Source organism: Pygoscelis adeliae, unplaced genomic scaffold, assembly GCF_000699105.1.
Source record: "Pygoscelis adeliae isolate BGI_AS28 unplaced genomic scaffold, ASM69910v1 Scaffold174, whole genome shotgun sequence".
NCBI classification, from domain to species: domain Eukaryota; kingdom Metazoa; phylum Chordata; class Aves; order Sphenisciformes; family Spheniscidae; genus Pygoscelis; species Pygoscelis adeliae.
This window is the reverse complement of record NW_008824676.1, coordinates 6346866-6373836: the sequence shown is the minus strand read 5'-3', so window position 1 is coordinate 6373836 and position 26971 is coordinate 6346866. Positions and strand designations below refer to the sequence as shown.

Below are 26971 nucleotides of genomic sequence, written 5' to 3'. Positions count from 1 at the left end.
TCTTTACTGAAAGAGTGGTTAAACATTGGAACAGGCTGCCCAGGGAAGTGGTTGAGTCACCATCCCTGGAGCTACGTCATTTAAAAGACGTGTAGATGAGGAGCTTAGGGACACGGTTTAGTGGGCATGATGGTGTTGGGTTGACGGTTGGACTCGATGATCTTAGAGGTCTCTTCCAATCTTAATGATTCTATGACAACAACAACAGCTACAGTTCCCTGTATGTACTGATACTTTCCAGCACATGTTAAAAGCCACTAAAATGCAGTTGTATGTAATGACAGGTTGAACCATCTGGTACTGTCAAACATTTCTGATTAAAAAGTTAGTTTTTAACAGCTTTCAGATTTATACTAGAAGTCAGTCATAAGAAGTCACATTACTCAAGTTAAAATGCACAGACCACCACATTAGCATATTTCTTGAACTTGCATAACATATTTTTTTAAAAAGTTCTCACTAATCTATATAACTTTTAAATCCAGAAAATTATTATTTGATAATCTTAAGAGAACCAAACTTGACATAATTTTCACATAACACATATAGAAATGACAATATTTTTGAAATATGTCTTCTACAATTGTTTCCAGAGGAGAACTAAATAAAGGCTTAAGGCATGACCTCATTCTGTAGTAAGTAACTTACAGATTTTAATGCATGTAGGAAAAGGACTGCCTGTACTATCTTCAGAAGTAACTCCTAAAAAGTTACAACGTTTAATCCTGTAGAAAATTTTGCACTGTTTTCTGTGGAAATTATTCTGTAATTATATTAAGGTGCAAAGTTACTGAAGAGCTCATTAGAAGAGAGACATACTGTGCCTTAAACCATAATATTGATCACTTGCCACTGATCCCTGTGTTCCAACAGGCCAAGTTTTAAAACATCAAATACTTAAAGGCTCTGAGCAAGAGTCAACACCAAAATACATTGCTGGTAGAAATACTCGAGCAATATATATACACTGAAAATATGAAGATTCAAAAGACATGCTGTTATGATACTCATTTTAGTGTCTCACAGCAAAAATGCTCCATGCAAAAATCACTGAGCTGCAGAGATAGTGTTTTGTAACCACAGCCTAATACTTCACCTAAGTGAGAAGTTTGAAGTCAGAGTTCTACTATGATTCTAAATTTTGGAGCTAAGAAGAAAACCATTACCCGTACTTAGACTATTGCAGGTTTTTAAAGTTTCTTTTACACTCTACATAAAATACAAGTATAGACTTCCTTAATTTCAACATGCTCCATCGTGGGGAGGGACTGGGGAAAGGGGAAGAAAAAGGAAAAATCAGTCTTACAGTCAGAGACTGCAATTGCTGTCCTGAGACTCAAGTTAAACAGTGCTGATGGGATACTTCTACAATATATATGACAAGAATCATCAAACTTTTGACTGACACTTGAATGCACGAGACTACAAGTGCTTTAACTGTATGTACACTACAAAACAAAACCATGTAGACATGTAAAGATGTGTCCATAGAAACACAGTGGACACAGATTCACATGGGAGAAATGTGTTTGTTATAAAAAATAAAAAGATAGTTCCAGTCACAGTATATTACTAAAATCCATGCAACAGCATCTTAATGTACGAGGAAGTTATAACTGAGAAGTTAACTACACTGGAAAACATTGACATTGGAAAAAAATGTCATTAACAGATTAATTTTCCTTTTCTGTTGTCTCATCCCTGTTTTGAGACTTAACAATAAGTATTCAACATTCTAGATACAGGAATAATAAATATCAGAAAATTGTCAGTTTACTTGACTGAAAACTAAGTCTGCTTCATCAAAGTTGCAACTTCTTTGCTGTACTCACATTCCTTTCAACTCTGAGTTTTAAGTTACAATTTGCTCCATACAAAAATGACTTGCAATTGTGAAATGTTGCCCTGAACTGATGTTAGAGCAAAGCATTAGGATGGCATAAATTAAACAGTCATGATCATAGTAAGCAGACTAATACAGCACATTGCTTTGTTTTTCTTATTGGAAAGTATTTAACACTATTTTAACTATATTCCTATGAAAGTATTAAAAAAAAAAGTATCTTTCTATCTTTGACACTGTTCTTCCTTACCTCCCACTCTTTAGCAGCATCTTCAGTAGCAGATTCTTTACTAGTTTCAGGCTCTTCCTTCTTTTTTACCACTATAAATCCAGGTTCCCGAAGAGATTCCCCAGTATCTTCTGCATATATCTCTGGACTCCACTGGATAAAGAAGACATACAAGTGATCTGTCCTAGAGAAATCAAGTAATAATACAGAAAAGAAAAATAAGGTAAGTTTGTGATCTTTTGGGTCATGTCTAATAATTATGAAGTATTTAAGGTTAAAATGAAAATACTTACTATTTCATGTTTTAATAGATATTAGAGACATTTGAAAAAAGCTAGTTTTTTTTTTCTTTTTAATTATATGAAGCTGACACTGGAGGAAAAAACAGGAAACAAGTTGGTAATTGACTAGCTGAGTTTTCATATACAAGTACAGTCCTTCAACCACTGCTGTCCCGTTGGAAATCTCTGTTTACAACTGAAATAACTTCCAAAATAAAACACTAAGATTTTTTAATTTTATTTAAAAAGTGACAAAAACATGAACAAAATTGGAATTTAAAAGTGTCTGCATGTCTGTTTTCCCCACCCCTGAAGAAGAGCTGAACACTCGCAAGACATGTAACCAAAATTATACAGACAGAGAATTACTAGAGATATGAGGAAATAAGGCTGCAAGTGTGCATATTTATAGATAGATCATAAACTTTAGACTAATCTAACTGCAGGACTGCAGTAAGTACCAAGACTCAAGTCACCTCCTTTTAAGTTAAGTTATCTGCCACAAATGGCATGGTTCTCCAGTCTGGAAGAACAAAATGCTCAAATGACAAGAAGAAAGTTATTTACAATCCCAACAGATGTCAGTCTATACTGTTTAAGCATTTCCTGTAGGTGCACAGATGGAGCATTTAGAAAAAGGACATGCAATGAATCTACTAGTATCTCTTCATTATGGAAAAGACAGCTTCAGAGCTAGAGCTTTGTGGCTCTGGTTACCAAGAGTTTGAATATTCCTTTTGTCTCTCTCCAGAGATATTTGCTATCCAGAATCTGCATACTGGATTAGCATGCAGAACAATATTTGGACTTCCCCCCTGCACCTTACTAAATCCTTGCAAAACTGAATACTGGAAGAACAGCAAAGAGATACAGAGCAAAGTCTCTCAAAACTGCAGCTATAATTTTCACGTGTCTCTGTCTAAAAGGATGCAGCACATACATATGTAATAATAGTCTCTGAACAGCGTCAGTTATTCAAAGTCACCCTTGTTAAAATTAAGGTTCCTGAATAACATTAATGAAAGGGGAAGAAAAAAAAAAAAGCACAAATCTTTCTCTGACAGTAAGAGAGAATGAAACATTTCAGATGCATAAGGCTAGGTAAGTTCTATGACAAAGTCAGAACAAGAAGCTGCAGGCTCCTCACGCACTGAATGAGGTATCTATTTAAACAGTCTTACAAGTAGGAAAATAAAAAAAAAATCCTGATTTTAACTTTAAGAACTTGAAGTTGTGTATAATTATAGAAGTTAAAAAAGTCAATAAAACTTGATGTTTAAGGAACTCTAAGACACTCCTTCCCAGACTGGCTCATTTGAGATTAAGTACACTGAAATAATGCAGGTTTGTCAGATACGTACTTTTTTCTCTTTCTTACCTCTAGGTGACAAAGACAACTGGATTGACGCTAAATATTTTGACCTATGCAGAGTAGCACTCAGCAAGGTTAACACTGAATTAAGAAAACAAACACCTCGCTACCACCACGTGACTGTGTACAAAACCATAGTACACACACTGGATGGATAAAGAACAGATTACTAATTGCCCGTGCAGTTAGAGAAACCCTTCATAGGTGGAGTAATTTCCAAGGAGATCAGATACAGACTGCAAACTAAGAACTATTTCTTCCAAAATAGGTGATAAATTCTGCTTTATGCTGAAGACAAGTACTTGCTCTGCTACATTAGAAAATGAACCAAAGAGACAGTAATCTTTTAATCAGCTGACCAAGACATCAATGCCATATGTGAAACATTTACCTGTTTTCAAATTAAATATGATATGAATAGAAGAAGAAAATTTGAGTTTACTGTAACGACAAGAGGTCACCTGGCCCAACCAGGATTAACTATACCAGAATCAGCATGACAGACATCTGTCTCAAGAAATTGCATGATCTCCACCACTTAGGAGCAATGGGGGCGATGTTTAAAAGCAGTTTAGTGATGCCCTAGCACAGACTCATTTCTCCCTGTTGGAAAGCTCAAATATTTTGATGTAATTTCAGTCCATTAAACATTTCCATTCACAGTGGACACACACACACAAAAAAAGACTACTGCCTTTCTTGTTGCAGCCAACTTTTAAGTATGAAATGATTTTATGTTTGTAATCAACCTTTTCTCCTTTAGATTAAAGAACCCCACTTACTTCTAATTTTCTTTATATGTTACACTTTCTAGGCATTAATTAGTCTTGCTGCTTTCCTCTGGACTCTCTCCAATTGATCCATATCTGTCCTCAACTGCAGTGCCCCAACTGGACATTCTATGTCATTCAGCTCAAAAGAAAAGATGGAAAAGTGACTTGATCATTGTGTGTAGGTATTTATACAGGATGATAGCTGATAGTTTTTTGTTGTTGTTTCTTTTCTTTTTCTCCCTCCTCTTCTGACAGGGATATAATAATCTCCAATACCCCCCAAAAAATCACATTCAACTTGAAAATAAGTCAGTTTCCTAGCAGTAAAGATCATTTAAGAATTCAAGACTTTACCAGTGAGTGAGCATGGACATCTCATGTCTATGAATCACTGCAACAAATTTAGATATTTTTCTGGTAGATATGTTCAAAATTTTTCCAGGAAGCAACTTATGTTCCATATATAAAGATAAGACAAAAGAACCCCAGCTAGCTCTTCTGAACCCAGAGCTCTAAGAAGTAGAGACAATTTTTAGAAAGTTTCCAAATAATGGGAAGCACAGATAATGACAATAAAAACTTTGTTGCACAACTCACTTCCTTCACCAGACACCATTTACTTGAATCTTTCTTTCATTATTTACTTGCTACAAACAGAAGCCTAAATAATACCATGAGAAACTACCGGCTGAACCTACAAGTAACTCAAGTAAATCAGTGAAGCTTCAGTATGGTAATGAGATATTCCAGTGTTAAGTACAAGCCAATCATCAATATCCTAGTTGTTGTCCCTTTTTTGTGTTGCTTTATAGACACATTCACTGAAAAAATTTGAATGGTGCAGAAAAAAAAGCTCAGAGACCTACTGGAAAGTGTTGATTTTTACAGTCTACCTCCTTCTTACCTTTCTTGTGGAACAGCAAACCAGTACTCATGTTTTTTATCCCTCTGTGCATACTGTTGCATCGATGCACTTGCTTGTGAAACAAATGTTTTTCTCATGGGTTTTCCAACCCTGAGACGCAGAAATTTGTGAGATCGATGTCGTCTCTTTTCTTTTGTAAGAGAAGAACCTATTAGTAAAGAAAGAATAAGCTATCCACAATGTACAAAAGAGGTTAACAAAATTATTAGCCAATACAGGCATATAGGACGTATAGATAAATAAGTAATAGGAGATGAGGTAAGATAGGTAGTAATAATTACCTGTCCTTTTTTGTTATGTAAATTGCATCAGCAGAATTAACTTCAGAGTACAATACATTTGAATAATTCTAACATTCATTTCTGCTTCCAACCCCAGATCACATTATGATAGTCTTTCATCCATGCTTGAAAGTATTTCAGAAGGTATTCTCAATGCATATCCCCCCAACACTGAATCAGACAACCCTCCCACTGTTAAAAAGATATTCCGTATACGTGCAAAAGACACAGTGTTAAATAAGTACTTAGGCTTGATTCACATACGTCAAAACTGTTTATTAGTTACTTTTCATTTAAAAAAAGAAGAGTTCTGGCACTACTAATAGAGGATTGAGATGATTTTTTAACTTGTTAGCTATATCAAACACTTTCAAGATATGAACTCCATTTAAGGATGAAGTATACTGGATGTTGTGGTACGGGCTTTTCCCCTCCATTAGTATATTTAATTGAACTAAGGGTAATCATATAATTCTGTTAAGGTCTGGATTGTCAATTCAGCAGAAGGTAAAGGAAGAAGCCTTCTTAAAATTGTTTCTTTGCTAGATTAATTGCCCAAATCCTAGAACGCGAGCTCCAGCTACAAGAGACTTTTTAAAGCAAGGAAGGAAAGTGTAAATTTAGGAGTTCTTATGATCAGCTATAACAAAGGATTTATCCTACCTCTGGTGTTACATGTACATACAGACATGTTCCCATTTTCTAGGATACTCATCTTTTCTTTACAGCTGAAGTTGTCCTTCAGTGTCTATGCAGACTACAGATACACTAAGAACAGAAAACATTACCTTCTTGACCTATAAACATCTCTACTGTATGTTTTCTCAATCAGATTTTCACCATAAAGCTTAGAATAGCATTGTCCCACAAAAGGATTTTTTTAAAAATAAATATTTAAATGTGCGCCTCTAATTTTCAGTTACAACATTTTAGAATTATACCTGCAGTATACAGTATGGTAGAATAGTCATAATATGCATGATTTGGAAGTAATTTATAAATCTGTAAGCTCAAAGGTAAATTGTCAGATTAAAACAAAACAAAACAAAACCAAGAAGAACCCAAAATAAACAGAAAACCTGTTTCATAGGACTGGCACATGAACTTTGTGGCAGTGTTAGAGAAGTACTCTTAAAATGATCTGACATTTGGGATTTTGGTCCTTCAGATGCAGCAGTTTAGAACTTCTCTGACTTAGAGCTCAGAGAAGTGGGATTTGTACCATACCTTAAAAAAGAAAAACGAGTGAGATTATAGTTCCAGCTAGCAGAGAGAATGAAAACAAACAACTTAGCCCTGCCCCCAAACCTTAAAAGGACTATTTAAGATATTCTTTTTTTGGTGTGTTCTCCAATATATTTTGTATATTTGACACAGAATTAATCAGGAAAAAAAAGGTTTTAGTAGTGGCTATTGTGTGTCTCATGCCTTTTTTTTTTTTCTCCTCTCCTTTCAATCTCTGCCAATATCCAGCTAACTAAGCAGCAAACAGACACGTTATCTTTAATGAGATTTCATCAGCTTGTTTATACACACACAAAACTATAGACCATTAAAATTTCTCCAAAGTATCAACTACAGCTAGCTTTTATTTCAGTCCAGTGGTTAACATAAGTGTCTGTAGAAATAGAAGATAATATAAAGAGTCTTGGGTAATACAAAAAAAGCCAAGGGAGACCATTTTAGCTATTCTAGTCTACTCATAGTTATCAACTTGCATTGCATCACCTGTTCAACATTCAGAACAAATAGATCATTAATTCCAAACTCAGAAACATTGACCTCTGCAAAGATCAAGAAATGGTAGCTCCCAATAACCTAGATGCTCAAAACTCCCACAAAAGAGAAGAAATTCAACTAAGTCCTTGCTATACGAAGGAGATAAAGACTATCTAGGTAACTCAATGATACAAAACTCATAGAATGTCTACTTCAGAGCTTTAGTCTGAAAGACAGGATATTAGAATGTGTTTACAGTGTTTCAATTTTTTAGTGACCTACTGTTAATAGACCTGTCATGTTTAGTCTTCGATGACCTTCCAGAGTTAAGCAATAGATCTGTGCTTTTACCTTGCTCTATTTAAACTTGCCTGTAGACAAAGGCAGTAGAAGCTTCACCAAATCTATCTAGATTGAGAAATATTGATTCATAATTTACCGTTTTATTTGTATTCTGCTAATAAAATATGGAAGAATAAGAAACATACGGTAATTCCAACTGAAGTTGGACTGAAATCATTGGCACAAATCTCCAAAATGTAACCTGTGCTTTTTTTCTTTTTTCATTTTTTTTTCTATTTTACCCCCACAACCTTCAGTGAGGCTGTAACATTATGTGCAGAAGGTTTCTAGCTAGCACTCCTCTGTCTAACTGTATGTACACTTTTTTGATTATATATGTATATACTCTGTGACTGTACAGATCACATCATCATGAAAAACCTGCAGAGTCACTCAATGATACAATCTTTTAGAAAACCCGCAAAACTAAAGCATCAACTGAATTAAATAATAATTCAATTGTAAGAAAAGCAGCAGCTGCGGCAAAGAACACTTGGTGTTTGCATTTTTTTTTTAAAAGTCACAACCAGCAACTACTGCTAGCTGACATTTTTGCCAGAGGATTTAGTCTAACATTTAAGGCATAAAAGCCAAACTTATCACAGAATGATGCAACTATTAATCTGCTTCAAATTTCAAAATTCAGTTACTTCCGTAACAGAAGGAGGAAAAAAAACCCAACAAAAACTATCATATCAAATTCTGAAGTCTAAGATGAATTTCTGTCAACGGAAGAATATACCTCTCTATTCAATACAATCTCAACTTTTGATAATTAACAAACAATTTGACCTTCAAATGCACTTCACGTATAATATGTTAGTTTGTGACAGGCATTATAGGTATGTTTTGTTTCTAGCCCCCAAAATTGCACAATTAAAACAACTAGTTTATCTCCATTAGTAAGATGGTACAGCATCAGTAAGTGACCTATAAATTTTTTTAAAAAGCAAAATCAAATACATACAGAAACATCTTAAAGTTACTTAAAAAAGACAAAGTTTTTTTTTCTTTATATTAATTGAGTAACTTCAACAGACTTTCAAGATAACTTCCAACTAATAATTCTAGGGCCTGATCTTTGCAGAAGAGTAAAGGTACTCAGGAAATAGACCTAGTTGTTCCCCATATTCACAGTATTAGTTTCTTACCATCTAGCTCTTATTTATCTTGAGAAATGCTTTTTGTATGCTTAACCTTGTTCTAGTCAGCATGAAAGTATGACAAGATGCAAGTGAAACGAAGTTCTGAAAGTATCAAAGAGTGTTAAGACTCCAGTGTTCGCTGCTCACATAATAAACCTTAACCACAAGGTAGACATGCTATAAATAAGATGAAATTCATTTCCCTGAAATTCATACACATGTACACTGGGATCAAAATTTAAGTGACAGCCAGCTGATTGCTAAAGAACATTTTTAATTTTGAGCTCTACAGTGACCAATGCATCATGGATCTAATTTTACAGCTCATTTAAATCTCCCCTACAAAGATACTGTGTTTTAATATGATCATAAATATGATCTTAATGAGGAAAAGTGACAGTAACAAAGGTATTCATGTTTTCAGTTTCCCGAGCAATATTTTCCCCAGTGGTTTATATAAGGCGTAACTTAGGTATATCTTCAAGCCAATGAGAAATATAAGCAATATATGGGGAGATGTGTTCTACAGAATGAAGAACAACAAAAATTCTGATGAGCTGGAGGGAGATACATTGTAAATCTGAAGGCTAACACGGTATCCATAAATACTGACTCACTCACCTTCTAATTGCCCATCTCCTGCAGTCACAGTTTTCTGACCAACTTCTTTTTGTGAATCCTGTTGCATGTTTTCTCTTTGTTGTTTGGTTTGTTGCATAGTGTGGGTCTTCCAGAGTTTGCGGAGTTCCTCAACTTCTGTCTCTGAGTCTTGAGTTCGCTCTGTCACTACTTTTCCTTTGCTAGTTGTCTTTGTCTTTTGAGAGTCTGTGGTATCTTCACAATGTGGACATTCCTCTCTCGTCTTACTCTCTCCTTCTGCTTCTTTTCCTAGTGAGGAATATTGATCATTGCCCACTTCTGCCTCTTTGTCATGCTCTTCACTACCATGTGATCCTTGCAAAGACTGCTGGAGGACATCTGCAATATTTTCACTAGGTTCTTGTCCCCCCTTTATAGACATTTCAGCACTTTCTGAACCTAAGCTGTGGGTACCAAACTGTTTAACATTTACAACCATTTCGGCACTGGGTTTTAAGTCACTGGCAGCTTCATTTGAGTCTGAAATGGTTGTTAAACATTCAGCACTAGTCTGGTTTATTGTTTGGACAGATTCTGATGATGCTCCAGAAGATTTGTCTTGTCGAAGCTCATCTGAGGAAACATGCTCCTCACGTATTGGAGAGAGTTCTGATTCTGTGAAGACATCTTCTGAAAGAGACTCCTCTGTGCTCCTTGGGGCAGTACTAGCACTGTCATTGCCTGTATCCCGAATCCTGGAATCCATTTCATCTGTATTGCTCTTTGCAGCTTTCTTGGAATGGCACAGTTCCCTTACAGACAGCTGTTCTACATCTCTGTTGAGCAAATAAGAATGTTGTTACAGCAGGTGCCTTTTACATCGAGGTCTTTTTTTAGTAAGTTTTGTCTAATGCTGAAAAAATTTAAAGGTGCTCTTAAAGCAAACAAACAAAAAACCCAACAAACTAAAAAAAACTCCAGAGCATCAGTAATAAGAAACAAGCATAAAATATGTTCTTGTAACGGTAAGCTTATAGAAGACCTTTTGCCAGCATGACATAGATAGGACTTCTCAACTTCATGCCATTACTTTTGCAAGGAGAAGCTCTCCTTTGAAACCAACAAGACTGAGATGCTTAAAGCATAAATATAAAATGGGAAAAACAACAAAAAGCTACACACAACCATAATCTCTAAAGGTAGAAATCTTCCACAATCTTTTAAGTTTTGTCTACCAAAGAGGGCAGTACAATTGTATGGATCTGTCCCGCTCTATTATGAAATGAACACCTAGCTCACTGGTAAGAAATGAATGGCAGAAATCATCTGGTCTAACCTTAACTATCTAAGCTAGTCAACGCAGAACAACAGGAACCATCAAGGTAGATCTTACCATTCTGCCCATGGGAAATACCTAACAGTGATTAGTGTCTTCACCAGTCAGGTACCTAACTGAGGATACCACTGTTAGGCAAAATAAATCCCAAACTACTTGGTACAACTGAACAATTTAAAGAGCAGACATCAAATGTTGATAAATAGTGTAAGAAAAAAGCAAGCATAAAAGAACTTATTTTCCCCAAAGGAAATAATTTTATTTAAACCTGCCTTTCAAAATAAGCTAACCAGGAATTCTATGAGGACTACAAGGGGACTGTGAACATGCTCAACTATATCTACAGGACTCAAGCTTTTCCACTGTTGTGTACTGTTCAGTTTTTTTGACAACCTCCACAAATTTCTCATGTTTAAACATAAGTTTGACTAGAGTTCTCAATGCTAACTCCCTTGCTACTGCAAGCACATTACATCTTCCATTACCTAGTATCAAATGCTTTTAAGAAGCTTGTACCTTACTCGCTCATCTTGAAGAAGGATAAATCCACTCCACACGTCTACAAAACTTTTTATTTAGTTAGGTCATATTACTGACATTACTGAGGGAGCGCTAAAATTGAGGATGTTTGCAAAGCAAATGCATCCTCTTACCCAAGCGTTAACATGAAGCTGATATTAAGCTTGTGCTGATGTAGTAACTTTGCTTACAAAGCATGGGGATTAGACTGGGCCGTTTCCTTGATTTTTCGAGATTATGCTGGTAAGAGGTGCTCTTAGACAAGCACAACCTAAGGTTCATGAAATCTTTAGAACAGCTGTATGTTTTCAGATATTTTTTTTTTTCCAGTTTCACCACAGATTGTGGCTTATATATACAGAAACTATACAACATGAAATTACAGTTTTAAGAACCAAAGAATCCATTGGGTTTGTGATCAGTTTCCATTATATCAATAATCTTATTTTCAGTATTCAGATTGTTTTTCCAAGTTTAAACAGGTTTGAAAGCTGGCTAAATTGGGAGAGGAAAAGAGGGTTAATTATAACAGTGGAATATTTAGAAAAAAGTAATAGCGGGAAAACATGATTTAAGTCTCAAATACCTTGAGACACACAGGTCTTGTCAGATCTACCTGTAGCTGTTGGGAGTTCTGGTTACAGACTTAGAAATTTGAATTTTGTTTTCCCCAAAATTTATAAACGTCTCAAATTTTGATGAGGTTAAGGCATAAAAGTGCTGGGACTGAAGAAAACACTAGAAGTTAGTGTTCTATTTAACAGTTTATAAAGTTGACAAGAAAGATAAATCAGATCGGACATACAGGGCAATGAATGCACAGTGTGACCTTTCATTATTAGACACGTTTTCATTCCATATGCATTTACATTATAAACAAAACAAAATAGAAAGTGTGTGCGCTACAAGAGCACAAAAACCAACAGGGCATGGAAGGTAAATTTGTGAGTCACCATTGAGTCATTAAGAAACTAAACATGCTATGAAAAAGACTTCTTTTGCAACTGCAATATTATGATTCAAACAGGTAGATTAAAAAGAGTCATCTAATTTTCATGACCTCATTACTTGCTCTATACATCAATTGAAGTAGGAACTACAAGCAACTTTTTAAAACTCAATCTGGAAAATAAACTTCCAGAAAGCAATCATGCTGAAGGCATCGTCATACTAAATCAAAAGCCCCGAAAGTACTAGTATAGTAATACATACATGAGTTGCTCTTTCAAGAAACACATGACTTCAGGCAGCAAACAAGACCATGCCAAGATACCAGTTTGCTACCAAGTCTCTGCTGAAAGTGAGCTTAAAAATGGTACAAGACAAGTTATTTCTTCTGGGTGTCCAGATACACAAGATTATCAAAAAAGATGTGCTTAGCACACTACCCGCAAGAACTGTCAAAGGGCATTTTTCAGAGTTACTGAGAATCTTTATACCTTACTGAAAATGGTTACGTTTTTTAGAGTTACATACACATCAGGGAAACAGCTTTACTCTCTCATACATATAGACAACTCTACCTTGGTTAAAGGAGTCCACTTCCCTGCAGTTAGATGATCAAGGTAGTCTGTAAAAGTTTGTGCTTTATGGGCTGTGGTAGGTAGAGGTGGCATAATTTTTCTATTGTTTTTTAAATCCTTTTTGGCTTTAATATTAGAATACATCCTATTTTTGAGGACAGTATAAAAATTAGGCAACAGACAGAATGGAACAAAGATTTTTTTATAATGCTGTTTAAAGTCAGTTTTAAGTGCTGAACACCAGCAATTAAAGCTCACTGATCCAAAGTCACTCTGCTCACGCCAAACAAGGCTATACCCAAAGGCAAATATGCAGTTCCTCCCCGAGCCAAAGAGGGAAAAAATATACTCCTAATGCCATAAAAATATACACAAGCCTCAAAATTATCTTACAATCATTTCTCAGAGCAACAAGAGGGTATGTGAAGCTAGTTTGAGAAGTGAAAAATGGTAAACAATAAAGATTTGCACCTTTTCTATTCTGTACATCAGTTGTTAAATTACCGAAGAATCAAATGCATCTGTTACTGTTTTCATAGTGGGGAAGGGGCAGAGGAAGTGATGTGGTACCTCTTGTTATACACTGATTCTTAAAAGAGACTATTGGAGGAAATCAGAATCCATGTATATAGAAGAGGATATATTCTATATAGTATACAGAATGTGAGAACTTAAGGTAAAGCAAGCTTTCTCAAGGGTCCTTCCAAGGCAATCTTTGATGTTGTTCTTAAAAAGGAAAACAGAAGAAAATGTGGTTTTGCTAATTTTGTATGGTCAGCAATATGGCTACAGTTCATATTTACTCAAAGCTTTATAAATATTATTCTATCTTACATGATTAATGAATCCTTAATTTTGCTGTCCACAATTTCCTTATACAGAGCAGCTGACGTCACTTCTTCCATTGGACACATGATGCCATACTCTTCACAGCCGTTCTCTTGGACCAGAGGATCCATTTTATGAGGATCAAACATTATATTATTTGGTGTCACTAGCAGCACACCATTGACTGTACCCTAAAATGAGAGGGAAAAGAAGTGGTAAATTTTCTCCTTCATATTTCAGCTCCATTTTTTGTAGGAAAAAAAGTGTTTTCTAATTTGTTTTTAAAACATCTTTATCTTTATTTAAGCAACTTTATACAGTTTCTTGTGTTTTGCAGTCATCCAGAAACATAACCATTTTTCTGGGGAAGCAAATTAACGCCACCTATTTTCCCCAAAAGAAAACAGGTTTTTTCCTCACAACCACTTAATAGCTGGGTTGAGTAAAAGAAGAGAAACCCTTGCACCCTAAAGGATAGGCTAGGCAGCTTCTCTGAGGTACATATACATCCCTCCCAGATAGCCACAGAGCTTATTGCTAGTTTTGCAAGAAACTTCAAGCATTGCCTAAAACCTGACTAACTCTTCCCACTTTCTCTATTTAATTAAAAAACAAAACCAAGAAACTGTAATTTATCTTCATTTTCTTTACACAAAAGTACACTATACACAGCAGTATCCAATACATGTCAAACTAACTTAATAGACCTGTTGACTGGTTGGACAAATTCATTTATAGAATGAAACTAGATTTAAAATATTAAAGATTTTTAAAGATGCAGCTGCATCAAGATGCAGCTTTGGATGGATTTAATCACAATCATACTGCTGCAGTACACAAATACAAGTAGATTTTAAACTTCATGTCTGAAAAAAACCCCCATGTTTAAAAAAAGTTTAAAAAAAACACCCATGTTTAAAAAAAAAAAACAACAAACCCACCATGTTTGGGGGGGGGGGGGGGGGAATGGGGGGGGGGGAGGGGAAGAAAGTTGATACTCATACTATGAGCTGTAGGGTTCTTACACAATACAGGTACCAAGCTAATTTACAGTATGTTGAACTTTTTTTTTAGCATTAGAAACATGCAAACACCACCACCAGTTGCCTGCTAAGGAAATTCATTAAACTGTTAGAATGGTAATGTTTAAGCTAAAACTAAGAACTTGAGGAAATGCAGCTTTACGCAGGATGATAGTGATCCTTCAGTTATAGATCTTGAATTCAACGGACTTTACAAATTTAGAAAGACATTCAAAACTTTTGTTCAAGAATCATAAGAGTTGCTTCATGTGCTGCTGAAGCTTATCAGGAACTGAATAAATATCCAGCTCACTGATAAACTATTCACAGTGATTACAAACATTGTGTATTGGGGGGGACTGTTTGTTTTCAGTTTTGTTTTAAGATGACACATCAGCACAGCATGAAATACAACTACATTCCTTCCCATTTCCAGAAATTTGTTCCCAGCACTGTGATGGTTGATGACCTTCGCAGCAGAAAAACAAAGATGCCATATAGTGAGCAGAAAATTACAACTTATAGAAAACAAACCAAAAATAGTATTAAAGCCTACAGCAATGACCAATGGTATCACTATTATGGAAAAATGAAAACAGTCTCAAAAGCAGCTCAAGCATTTGTATTTAAGTCCTCTTAGTCGTTCAGTGACTAGCCAGGTTTTATATGTGCTTTCGTATTTACATAATTCTAAGGTATTTAAGACACTGAAACAAAACTGTCACTGGTATTTCTTTCCCAGCACTGTATTGTGGAAATACACTTTCAAGGTGCAAAAAGGAACTCCAAGAGGATGACTGTCAACAGAAGTTTACATTTGGTTATATCCACTGTAGTCTAGAAAATAAATTTAACATTACTGCAAAAGTCAATGAGTCTACTCAGAAGAACAATTGCTTCTCTTGAAACAAATACTGCTTCCGTAAGTTCAGTACATAATGCAAAAAGCAGTACCAGTCTAAATCTGAGCTCTTTCATTAATGACCACACACGAGTGGAACTTTATTAATATTCTCCAGATCTGACCCAGAAAAGTCAGGGCCATAGCCTTGATGGCAGTTGAACGAAATGATCATTGCAGGTCCCTTCCAACTGAAATATTCTTTTCTATTCTTTTACTGCCCACATGTTGCATGTAAATCTTCAGAACAGTCAGGCTGAGAGAAAAGAAAAAAAGTAAGGTTGTATGACTGCTCTAGCTGAAGGATTTAAATGTTCAACACCAACTTCTAAAATGGTGTATTGCTCAGTGGACACAATCAGTAAACAAGTTCAGTGGAGAACTCTTCATTTCAGACTAAGATTCTGTCTTCACTTGTTCACTATTTCATGAACAAATGATCCTTCCTTGATAAATTAAGTACACAGGAAGTCTAAAGCTTTTGAAGCTGCAGAGGACTTTAGGCAATGAAAGGAGATGACTTTTTTTATCAAGGGATGAGCTGTCACAACTGACATATCACCATGTCAACAAGGTCCCTGGTTTTATTAAACAAACAAAATCCAATGCTTTATCTGTGCTCTCAAAAGCAAGTTAAAAGGCTGCTTCATCTAGGACCCCAGGTGAAAAACTGATTAAAGAATATTTTATTGCAAAATAAGTTAAAAGTTTCGTAAGTCAATTTTACATTGCTTATCCGAACACTAGAGCCACAACATTAGAATAACGTGTATGAAGAACCAGTTGCACATCTTCTAATTTCAGTTACCTTGCTTCAGCTTCAATTTTAGCACTTCAGAAAACACCAACTTACCCCTCCAAGAACCCACAGGCCAGGCTTGTCAATATCATAAAGAAATGTCATCATATCCAGGACAAAAGTCTGTTTCCAGGGCAAATTTGAATGTGTTTAAAGAAATTGTATAGTACCTTGTGGTGTTTAGTCTCAGGCACTGAGGAACAGTAGATACAATCTTTCTGCAGGTGAATGTTCAGCCAAAGAAGTGTGCAAGACTACTGACTATGTAAGGAAAACAAGTTTAAGAGACTTTCTGTTGTAAATGGAAGCTTCCTAGAAGAATCTGACAATGACCTATCTGATGGTAGAAAAACCCCAAACCTGTACATCGAGCAGTCGTCCTTGACACATATGGAAGATTCTAAAGCCTACTTCTGCAGCCTCAACAAGACACAGCTAGAAACCTAAAGCTTGCTTATCTTAGTCTTAGCAAAAACCCTCAACACCAATAGGTAAATACTCAGCATAAAAATTAATCTGAAAGTATAATTCCATTTAAGATTTATTACACTGATAGAGAAATAGAGAATTAAACCTTTGGAACTATCAGGCTTTTATGCGTACTTGACTAAGAAGCTGATCAAACACTTCACTTGCAGTGACTATAAGCAGTTGAAAGATTGTAAAAGTATCTTGAAAACGCTGGCTTTACAGCACCTCAACAAGAGATGACCTATTTCATTGTTATCTATTTAAAAGATGACAGAAGGCAGACCAATGCAACATTTCTGGCTCACAAGTTTTTTGATATGGTCCACAGTTACTACACGAACACTACTCTAGAGAAGAATTGCTGCCCCAAATATACAGGCTAGAAATGAGATTCTTAATAATACGCTAAACATCATTAATATTTCTGTCATTTTTTATTATTATTACCAAGGATCACCGTATATTAACCTAGGTAGCTAGGTAAAACTCAGGTAACAGCCAGATAGAGAAACATTTTGTTTGGTCCCAAGTTTTAATTATTCTTATTCAGATATGCCAGTGTTTCTGCCACTTTCTCTAACAATTTCTGTGACTCTTTCATAAGACAAATAGCTTCTGTCTTTCCCACCTTCTAACTTGTTTGCAGGAGAAATTGGGCAATGGCATGCACACTACAAACTCCTACATGACTCCAGTATACTGCCAGTGTTTGCTGTAATCTCCTAATTTTCTAGTCCTGGGGAAAAAAGAAAAAAAAAAAGAGAAGAAAGTCTATAAGCAGCTCAATCATTGATAGAGGACCATGGAAACAGTTTTTTAGGACATCCTCCACCAAATAGCCAGTGACTTGTTTCTCTTGGACCATACTTCTAACTAGTTGTTGAAGAAAAAAGTATCAAAAACTCCATCAATGAAACTGAAGTAAAAATTAGACTCTGCATATAGCTACTAAGTAGTTCAACATGATACTGTTACAGGAACTTCTGGTTCTTGAAGAAAACTCCCCAAAACACCACTTGTAGAAGCCAAGTTTCCTGTATGTAAGACAGATTCTAAAGACGTGAAGTAAATTTCTATTCAGGTGATGTTCAGATTTAACAGCCTCAATCAGAATAGTTTGGGTTGGAAGGGACCTTTAAAGGTCATCTAGTCTAACGCCCAGGAGAAATGCTGAGCCACTTTATTACTGAAAACCATGTGGACGCACTAAGTTATTAAAAATAGATCCCTTTAGTCTTAAAGTTGGTCCAGAAAATATTAATCCAGGTAAGCAAAAACATGCACACTGAAAGTAGATTAAACTGCACCTGCGTGCAGATAATCAACTCTGAATTGGTTTTAACTTCTTTCCATTAAAGTTCCTTAAACCTCAGGAAGTGGGAGCTCTAAATACTATACAACATCTGAGATAGAAATTTTAATGATCATGATAAAGTGAGGATTAGAGCCAAACTTTACGACATTGGTGAGCCCAAACATTAAGATTAGGCAGTTCAGTAAAACACACTTTTAAGAAGGTTTGAGAGGACTTCTGACAAGCAGTTTTCAAATAGAAGTTACCTCTAAATAATTCCATTATATTCCTGAACACACAAGATAGAACAAAAACTGTAATTCACAATTTATGAAGCTTTTATCATGAAGATACAATTTAGTTTTAGTCTTTGTTTCTTGTAGAAGTCTTGAATCTCATCAGTGTCCTCCTTGTCACTTCATTAACAAAGTGTTTGTGCTTTTTGTTCCCGTATTGCCAGGTTGGGTTTTTTTTGTTTGGGTTTTTTTTAAACCTTAGTATTAGTAATTTTCCTTTACCTACTACTTTTCAAAACAAGGCAAGTAAACTAGCAAGCATAAGAAAGAACAAAAGTATTTCAGAGCTCCTCTATTAGTTTCAGTTTCAATCAAGCAGACTGTTTAAGATACCTAGAAACAAGCCTCCAATGAACAGTGCAAAGAACAAAAAGCCAGAACAGCATACTTTTCTACAAAAGCAGCAAACTGTGGCTGCAAGAAAGGGCATGCCTACATGCACAATAAACAGTGAGTTAAGGTGTGACTCCGCAGCACACTCATTACTCTACCCTGATTTACTGTCTGATCAGGATGTGGCATATTCGCACCACCCTGTTTCTAACTGTGCCCAACTCTCTGCTTCTAACAGTAGCCATAACCAGGTAATGGAGAACAAATATTATAACAGAGCAAGTGTTTCCAGGCTCCAGCCACTGCATCGCAGAGAATTCCTGTGCGCTTGTTCAGGGAGTCACAGGAGTGACTAAAACCAACGCCAAACACATACGGAATAACCAGTCTTGAAAAGTGAGAAATGACAGTCTTACCTTAATGCAAGCCCTTGCGCATATGTGAAATTAAACACATTGAAAAAGAGGCTTTCACTAGATTTTCGTTTACAAGCATCAGTCACAGTGATGACTGAGACTTCACATCTGAAGCCCTATAAAACAGTTAACAACAAGCTTCAAAAAATCACTTCCAGAGTGGGAAGCAGAAGATGAATCTTTCAAGTTTTCTCCAGAAAACCTTTGAAGATTTATCATCCTGCATCATCAGGAAATATATCAAGGAGGGGATAAAACAACATGCCAGAGGACATTCCTACCACATGTGACAAAGGCTAAATTACATGCTAAACTTATTAAAACTAGCACTCAAATCTGAGCAAGTTAGCATTTATTTCTCTCCCCACCCACCTCCCCAAGTATGGACTGATACTGCAGTGAACTATACAACTCTTTAGAAACAGAATTCTCCTTGAAGCTCTTAGAAAATAGGCTGTAAAATGCAAGTCAAAGACAGATGCTGTAAACACTCCTCACAATATTCTGTTGAGGAATTACAGCATGTAAATAATATACTGTACATTTTAACCCTAGATTATATTTTTCCAGTACAGCCAGTTTCTAACAGAGGCTCACAGTTCCCAATTCCTCTGCATCAGAGCACTTAAAACTGAGAAATAATGACTTGTCTAGGATCAACCTGAAAAAAGTCACTTAGGGACAGAATGCAAGGAGCGAAGCAAATTAACTGCAAAGTAGAACAAAGTAACAAACAAAGCTTTTCCAGTACTTGCCTCACCAACTTCTAATACATAACTTTTGCCAATATACATGTAAAAAGGCTTCAAGTCTAGACATACATAGATCTGTGATCCTTTCCATCAGCAAAAAAAAAAAAAAGCAGTTTTAGGAGATTCTTATTAATCTGTTTATCATTAGTGCAACTTACCTGCAAACCTACTGCGCAACACAGAATCAGCAGTATTTGTATATACATACCCAAACTTCAGGTGAAGGAGGTAGTACTACAAGTACTTTTGAGTTTCTTTGCATTCATTCAGCTTGAGTGAAGGCATAATTTTTCATGATTAAAGTGTCTAACAGTCATTTTTCTGTGGGGTGGGAGAGCAATACATTTTGTTTTTTTCCTAAAGCGTTCTGAGTAAAGTCTTTTGACATGATCTCAGTCCCTAAAACTCCACGCAAGATTTGTGCACCTGTGAGCTGAATGGAAGTTAATTAAGTGCCACTAACTTGGAGGTGTTTGTGTAATGACAGAGAGAACTGTAACTACTGCTTCAAATTAAAATCAAGATTTCTACCATACTATAGCCAATACAGAAGTGTTTGTTTACAGAATCAGAGGTTAATTCTGCTCACACTGTTCTGCTTCAGGAAAATGCAAGTGAAGCCATCCAACTACCTATTTCCTTATAGTTTAAGGCATATTCTTCTCCACTGTAAGTAAAGAGAATTACTTTTGAGAGATACTAACATAAGGAACAAACAGACATCATGCCCTCAACACAAGAGAATCATTTAACAGTATGGCTACAGAGAAGTTTGTCACAGGTTAAATCATGTATTAACTGCTTGCATCACGTCTAAGAAACAAGTGGTCTGGGAGTCCAAAGGAAATAGTGAATAAAAAAAGAATATATTTATATAGACATATATACATATATAAGCTGATCCATCTATCAGTAACTAAGTTTTACTGTATGCTTGTGGTTTAAATGTACTTTATTTTTACATCCCATACAGTAACAGTAAAACCTGAACATTTAAGTACCTTGCCATTAGTGATGTACTTGCAATTAATTTTTAGAAATTTCTCTGTAAATGCTTCCTCCTCTTCAGAGGTGGATGATACCACTCTTGTAGGACGAACACATGCATGTGCTGGTGAAGCAGCCGACTCTTTCCGTTGGACTCCATCTGGATCCTAAAAAGGAATATAAAAAACCCAAAAATCTTAGCAACCTGCCTTTTTCAAGATTAAGAGATTTTTCTGTTGTGTAATTTTTGTTCTTTTTCTTTGACATGAAAGCAAATGTAAAAATAGGGTTCCAAATGCACTGCAGTTTAAAGGACTGCTTTGATCTGACAAGTGTACATAACTAATGAAGCACAGCTTAACCAGCCCATGGTAAGAAATGCAAGTGGGTAAAGATATTCAGAATCAACCTGGGAATAAACCACAAAATAATCATCAGAACTCACAAGAAAACCATCCAATACACTGTCACACGCAAAATTTGAGCAGAAGTTCACAGAAAGGACTTCTGCTAAAGTTGGAAAATAATCCTATTAAATGTCTTCTGTTATCCTTCCATAATATCATACACTATGTTGGAAGGTCAGCTCATCCAACCCTGCGTTCAAAGCAGGCCTAAGGCTACATTAGATCAGGTTGCTCATGGCCTTTCCAGTTGAGTTTAAGTCTTTGAGGCTGGAGATTCCACAGCCTTTCCAAGAAACCTGCTCCAGTGTTTAACCACCATCATTGTGAAAAATACTTTCCTGTTCTTTAACCAGGACCTCTTGTGCAGCAACTTGCAGCTGCAAATCGTTTTACTATGAACCTCTAAAGACGCCAACTCTTCTCCTCCTCCCTCCAACCTGTCTACTAGGTAGTACAACACAGAAATCAGGTTGTCCATTAGTATTTTCTCCTCCAGAATAAAAAAAAACAGCGCGCTCAGCCAATCCTTGTGCCTCACATGTTTCCATTCCCTGATAATCTTAATGGCCCCCCACTGGACTCTCTTCAGCATGTCAACCTTTGTCTTGTACTAGAGGTGCCACAAGTAGACACAACACTGCAAATGCAGCTTCAGAAGCCCTCCAGACAGGGAAATAATAATTTTCCTTAACCTGTTGGTATTCCTCTTTCATCAGCCACCTGGCATGTGATCAGCGTTCACCATCACAAGTGGACATTGTTCAACATGTCCACCGAGACACTAGCCTCAACCTCTCCTTGGCCCTTAGCAGAAAAACACTATGTAGCTAGCCAACCCTCACCCCGTACTGCCACATGGGGCTCTTTCTGGCCCAGGCAGGTCTTAGCTGTTGTTGAGGTTTCTGTTACTTCATCTCTCCAAACTCTTGGTGTCCCTCTGATGAGCAGCCCTCGCCCTTCCTTCCAGTGTATTGACCACCTTCCCTGATTTTCGCTGCCCACCCCTCCCCCAAGCTTGCTGACAGTGCATTCTGTCCTCTGTCCCCCTATTCAGATTGTAAACAATATTAGCCCCAATAGGGACCCTCAAGGATTTGTAACTGTCCACCACGACAGAAAACAAGCAACAAAAAAATAACCAGCCACACACAAATGCTGAATCACTTTGAGCCCGAAGATCCTGCCAATTTTTCCAGCCCGTTTTGTAGTCCATCCATTCAGTTCACATTTCCCCAGTATTGTAACAAGGCTGCTTTGGGACAGCGTCAGGGGCCTGGCTCTAGTCAAGGTAAGTAACATGCACTGCTCTTCCCTATCTGCTGAGCCAGTCATCTCATCACAGAAAGCAATCACTTTGGTCAGGTATGATATACCCTTCGAAAATTCACTCTGGCTGTTCTCAACCATCTTTGTCTTTCACAGGCCTGGATATAACTTCCAGAGGATTTCCTTCATGGTCTTTGTGGGCAAGAGTTATCTATCTTGCTGTCTAACAGCACATCCAAGAAAGTAATGAACATGGAACCCTACCAGGGACAGGACAGACAGTGAAAAATTGTTTTCAAATAAAAGCTACACATATAGTAGACAGTACCAAAGTCTATTTTATAGTCACAGCAACCCTGTTTTGGAACTTAATCAACATTTAAAGGCTTCTGTTTCATACATAATTGCTATTTTTAGTTACTAATAAAATATTACTATTTATAAAAAGTGTGAACTTCTACGTTCCCTTTGGTTTTCTACTTTTCTGTTCAGTTCTATTCGCTAGTACAGATTGCAGCTAAATGCCTTTAATCACACCCAGGAACATCATGCACAACTGTATTCAATTCATCATCTCTCTGGCACTACTTTAGCCTTTGCCTGCATCTTTCAATTTTAGTTAGAAAGCAAACAAAAAACCCAAAACAACTGATAGAATACTGAACCGAATTTTGCTGAAAAAGCTAATGAAGTTATAATTTAAAAGCAAACTTCCTGGAGAAGAGTTCTCCTTCTATATACGCCTTTCTCCTAAAAATTATGTGGTCACCTTTGTGACTGCATATAACTTAGCAAGTGGCTGCAAGAGTCCCCAGCTGATATCAAAGTCCACTGTGAATAAGCCAGCTATTTCTCGTTCATATTGCCACGTGACACAGAAGCAGGAATAATACTGGTTACAGGCTTTCAAATTTAATGACAATACCCTTGTCACTACATATTATTTTGAAGTGGATTTTAAGTTTTATAGGTAGTAAAGCTTATTGGATCTTCTCAAATACTTGCATCTGACAGCTGAATGAAGAAACCCTTCACAAAACCCAGCAGCATAAGAAGGGCTTAAAAATCTAAGCTGAGTTCTTCCATAAACACTAACAAACTTATTGAAATACACACTGAAATCTTAGCTTAAGTGTAGCAACGTAAAAAACTGAACAGGGTTATGCAGGTCTTATATTAACCACATGCTGGTTTGTATTTAGCCACATGGTTGTGGTAAGCTACTCCAATGTTTTACCAAACAGAAACAAAAGAACAAAGCACATCACAGTTTATATTTTGTTTCAACAGAGGTTCAGATATTGGTTAGTCATCCTATTCAATTTCTAGCAAGAACACATCGATTTCAATGACCACAGCACAGAGGGAAGACCCCTTTACATTATACAGGCAGAGTATCATACCCTCTTTATCTTGAAATGTGCTTAAACTGCAGATCTAGAGTCAAAATTGGAGGAAAGTCAAAGACGACAGACATCAATACAGAGCATTAGAGAACGTATGCTAGTATTTGTCTTGTTCATAAGGATAGCAATCAGCAAAAAGAAACACGGAAAACATGTGCTATGATGAAGAACAAAACCCTCCAGCCTTAACTGCTCAAATAGAAGTTGAGTGCTTTTTGTGTTGCTGGAGAGACTGTTTAAAAAACAGAACCAAACACAGACACACACAGAGTCCACACTGACAAGTGCAAGTGATTTCTGTTCTTTGCTTTGTTTTGACAAACCATATCTAGGAACATCCCTTCCCCCCTTACATGTACTTCGAAAGACCTCAGAAACAAAATTCCATAAACACTTTATTATATATTGTCACATTGCTCATTTGTTTGACTTTCCCTGAAACATTTAAGAACTGCTCACAGTGATCCACAACATGTAATTAGATGCACAAAATAGTTCTGCGACAATACAGTTAAGTGTCAGTTAAATTAAATTTAACACTCAAATTGTTGCCAACATCGATACACTAAACAAAATAACCTTTTGCATAAGAGGACTTTAACTTTTAAAGTATTTTAATCTACTTTGTTTCTTCTACACTTTCAAGCTTTTATCTCTGCTATGTGCATACAGTCAATAAAAAAAGTTTCAAAAAAGTTACGGGTATGGTTAAACTGTTAAGCCTTTTTATCTACTATATGCAAACAAGCATATACAAAAGCAAGAATAAGGTATTTCTCTAACATGGGATCTACTGCACTGCAGGAAAAGCTCTGATTTCTAGTAGTAAAACTAACAATTTTCCCTTGAGTAACTTTTCACGACATACGCTATATGGGTAGGCCTATCCTAACATTTACAGTCATTCTGAGACCGATACAGAAGGACGTACTCTTGCAGACTAGTCTATTTACTGTGCTACACCACCTTCAGTTTACCATAAAAGAAATTATTCAGTACAAATGACAGCAGACACCTCATGAGAGCAGGCATACTATGTCAGAGTAAAGGTATAACAGCAAAACCAAATAGTAATTTTCAGTAGAAGAGTCATCACAGCCTTTGTAATGCGGCTTGGGAACCTATTCAGCTGTGCTGGTTTTGGCTGGAGTAGAGTTAATTTTCTTCATAGTAGCTAGTACGGGGCTATGTTTTGGGTTTGTGCTGGAAACAGTGTTGATGACACAGGGGTGTTTTCATAATTGCTGAGCAGTGCTTACATACAGTCAAGGCCTTTCCTGCTTCTCACACCACCCCACCAGCAAGTAGGCTGGGGGTGCACGACAAGTTGGGAGGGGACACAGCTGGGACCCCAACTGAACAAAGGGATATCCCATGCCATATGACGTCATGCTTAGTGTATAAAGCTGGGGGAAGAAGGAAGGAAGGGGGGAAACGTTCAGAGTTATGGGTGTTTTGTCTTCCCAAGTAACCGTTATGTGTGATGGAGCCCTGCTTTCCTGGAGATGGCTGAACACCTGCCTGCCCGCCCATAGGAAGTAGTGGATGAATTCCTTGTTTTGCTTTGCTTGCGTGCACAGCTTTTGCTTTACCTATTGAACTGTCTTTATCTCAACCCACGAGTTTTCTCACTTTTACTCTTCTGATTTTCTCGCCCACCCTGCTAGGGGGGAGTGAGCGAGCGGCTGTGTGGTGCTTAGTTGCCAGCTGGGGTTAAACCACAACATCAGCAACAAAGCAATACCTTTGTATTTAAACTTCTCTGGACCAAGTCGTGCAAACAAATAAATAAAGAAATGCTTAAAGTCTCAAACCTTCCTAAATTTGAGCACACAGAATCCTGGAGTAGATATTTGACAGCTTGAGTGAGCTCTCTCAAGAAGTGCTATTGAGAAAATTTGTAATTTGAGAGAAAAGATAATAACTGGGAAAAGAATAGTAGTGACATATTAAGAAACATCTGAATAAGGTCATAATTGTATAAATTACAGAGAAGCTCAGGCTCCGACACTGCATCTTCCTGGTTGGAGTTCTCCCCATGGAATTCTGTTGACAGTAAACCAATGTTCCTGGAAAGACATGCTTTTTACAAAGCTAGCTCCTAGCCAAAAATCTACATTCAAGCTGAATTACAGAGCAGCTTTGATGGCTAAACAATTTTAGTATTTGAAAGTCTACAACGGTAGAACTACTGAGTAGAAGTCAGCTATAATCAACTCTGTATTAGCCCTTCACTGAAACAGACTTTCTTTTTTCTTTACTTTGTTTTGCTAAATGAAACTAGAGAACCTCCTCCCACACCTCTACAGAGAGCGGGGAGAGCCCTTACCTTTTAGCTACTTGAGTATTCTTGACAATGTATCATTGCCACAAAAACTATCAATCAGATTAGAAACAAATGTTTAACTAGTTCTGAAAGGTTACAAATACAGAAGTGCAACGGGAACTAGTATTTAAGATAACAGTGTGCAAGGATAGTATTTTGCCACAAATAACTTGCCTTCAAATCAGTTTTCACATGGAAAACTGTCATTTACAAAGATTAAAAGCTTGTATTTACTTTAAAAAGTAAAGTACTATTTTACTTTTCAACTTCAAGTGTTGTAAGTACTTTCTCCTCAAAATGAAAGGATAGTTTAAGAGAAAGCGTAGCATGTGTAACATTTGTCTTGCAAGGGAAGATTAATTTCAAGGACAAGAGGTATACCTACATTTACTGTAGCCTTGTCAAGTTCTGCTTCGGAAGATGTAGGTGATAGGGGACTTATAGGACTTAGAGAGGGGGAGCTGTCCACACTAGAAATGTAGTCTGGGTCAGGAACATACAAAATCTATAAAGAAGATATAATGTAGTTAGAAGTTATGCTTTCAGGTTTACTTTAGATTTCCCACTACTTCAGCTATATTTGCTATGCTTTCTCAAAAC

The 26971-nt window shown here is 36.6% G+C and overlaps 1 protein-coding gene across 2 annotated transcripts in view; it reads right to left on the bottom strand.

Annotated features, from left to right (window-relative positions):
• OXR1 (oxidation resistance 1) overlaps positions 1–26971 on the bottom strand; it is a 152466-nt gene that overhangs the window by 35756 nt on the left and 89739 nt on the right. For both annotated transcript variants that reach the window (XM_009323099.1, XM_009323100.1), the window contains 6 exons: positions 26757–26876; positions 20981–21133; positions 13702–13886; positions 9532–10325; positions 5403–5571; positions 2094–2256 (listed from right to left, as the gene is read on the bottom strand). In XM_009323099.1, coding sequence (XP_009321374.1) covers positions 2094–2256; positions 5403–5571; positions 9532–10325; positions 13702–13886; positions 20981–21133; positions 26757–26876 — 1584 coding nt within the window. The remainder of the gene's footprint in view (positions 1–2093; positions 2257–5402; positions 5572–9531; positions 10326–13701; positions 13887–20980; positions 21134–26756; positions 26877–26971) is intronic.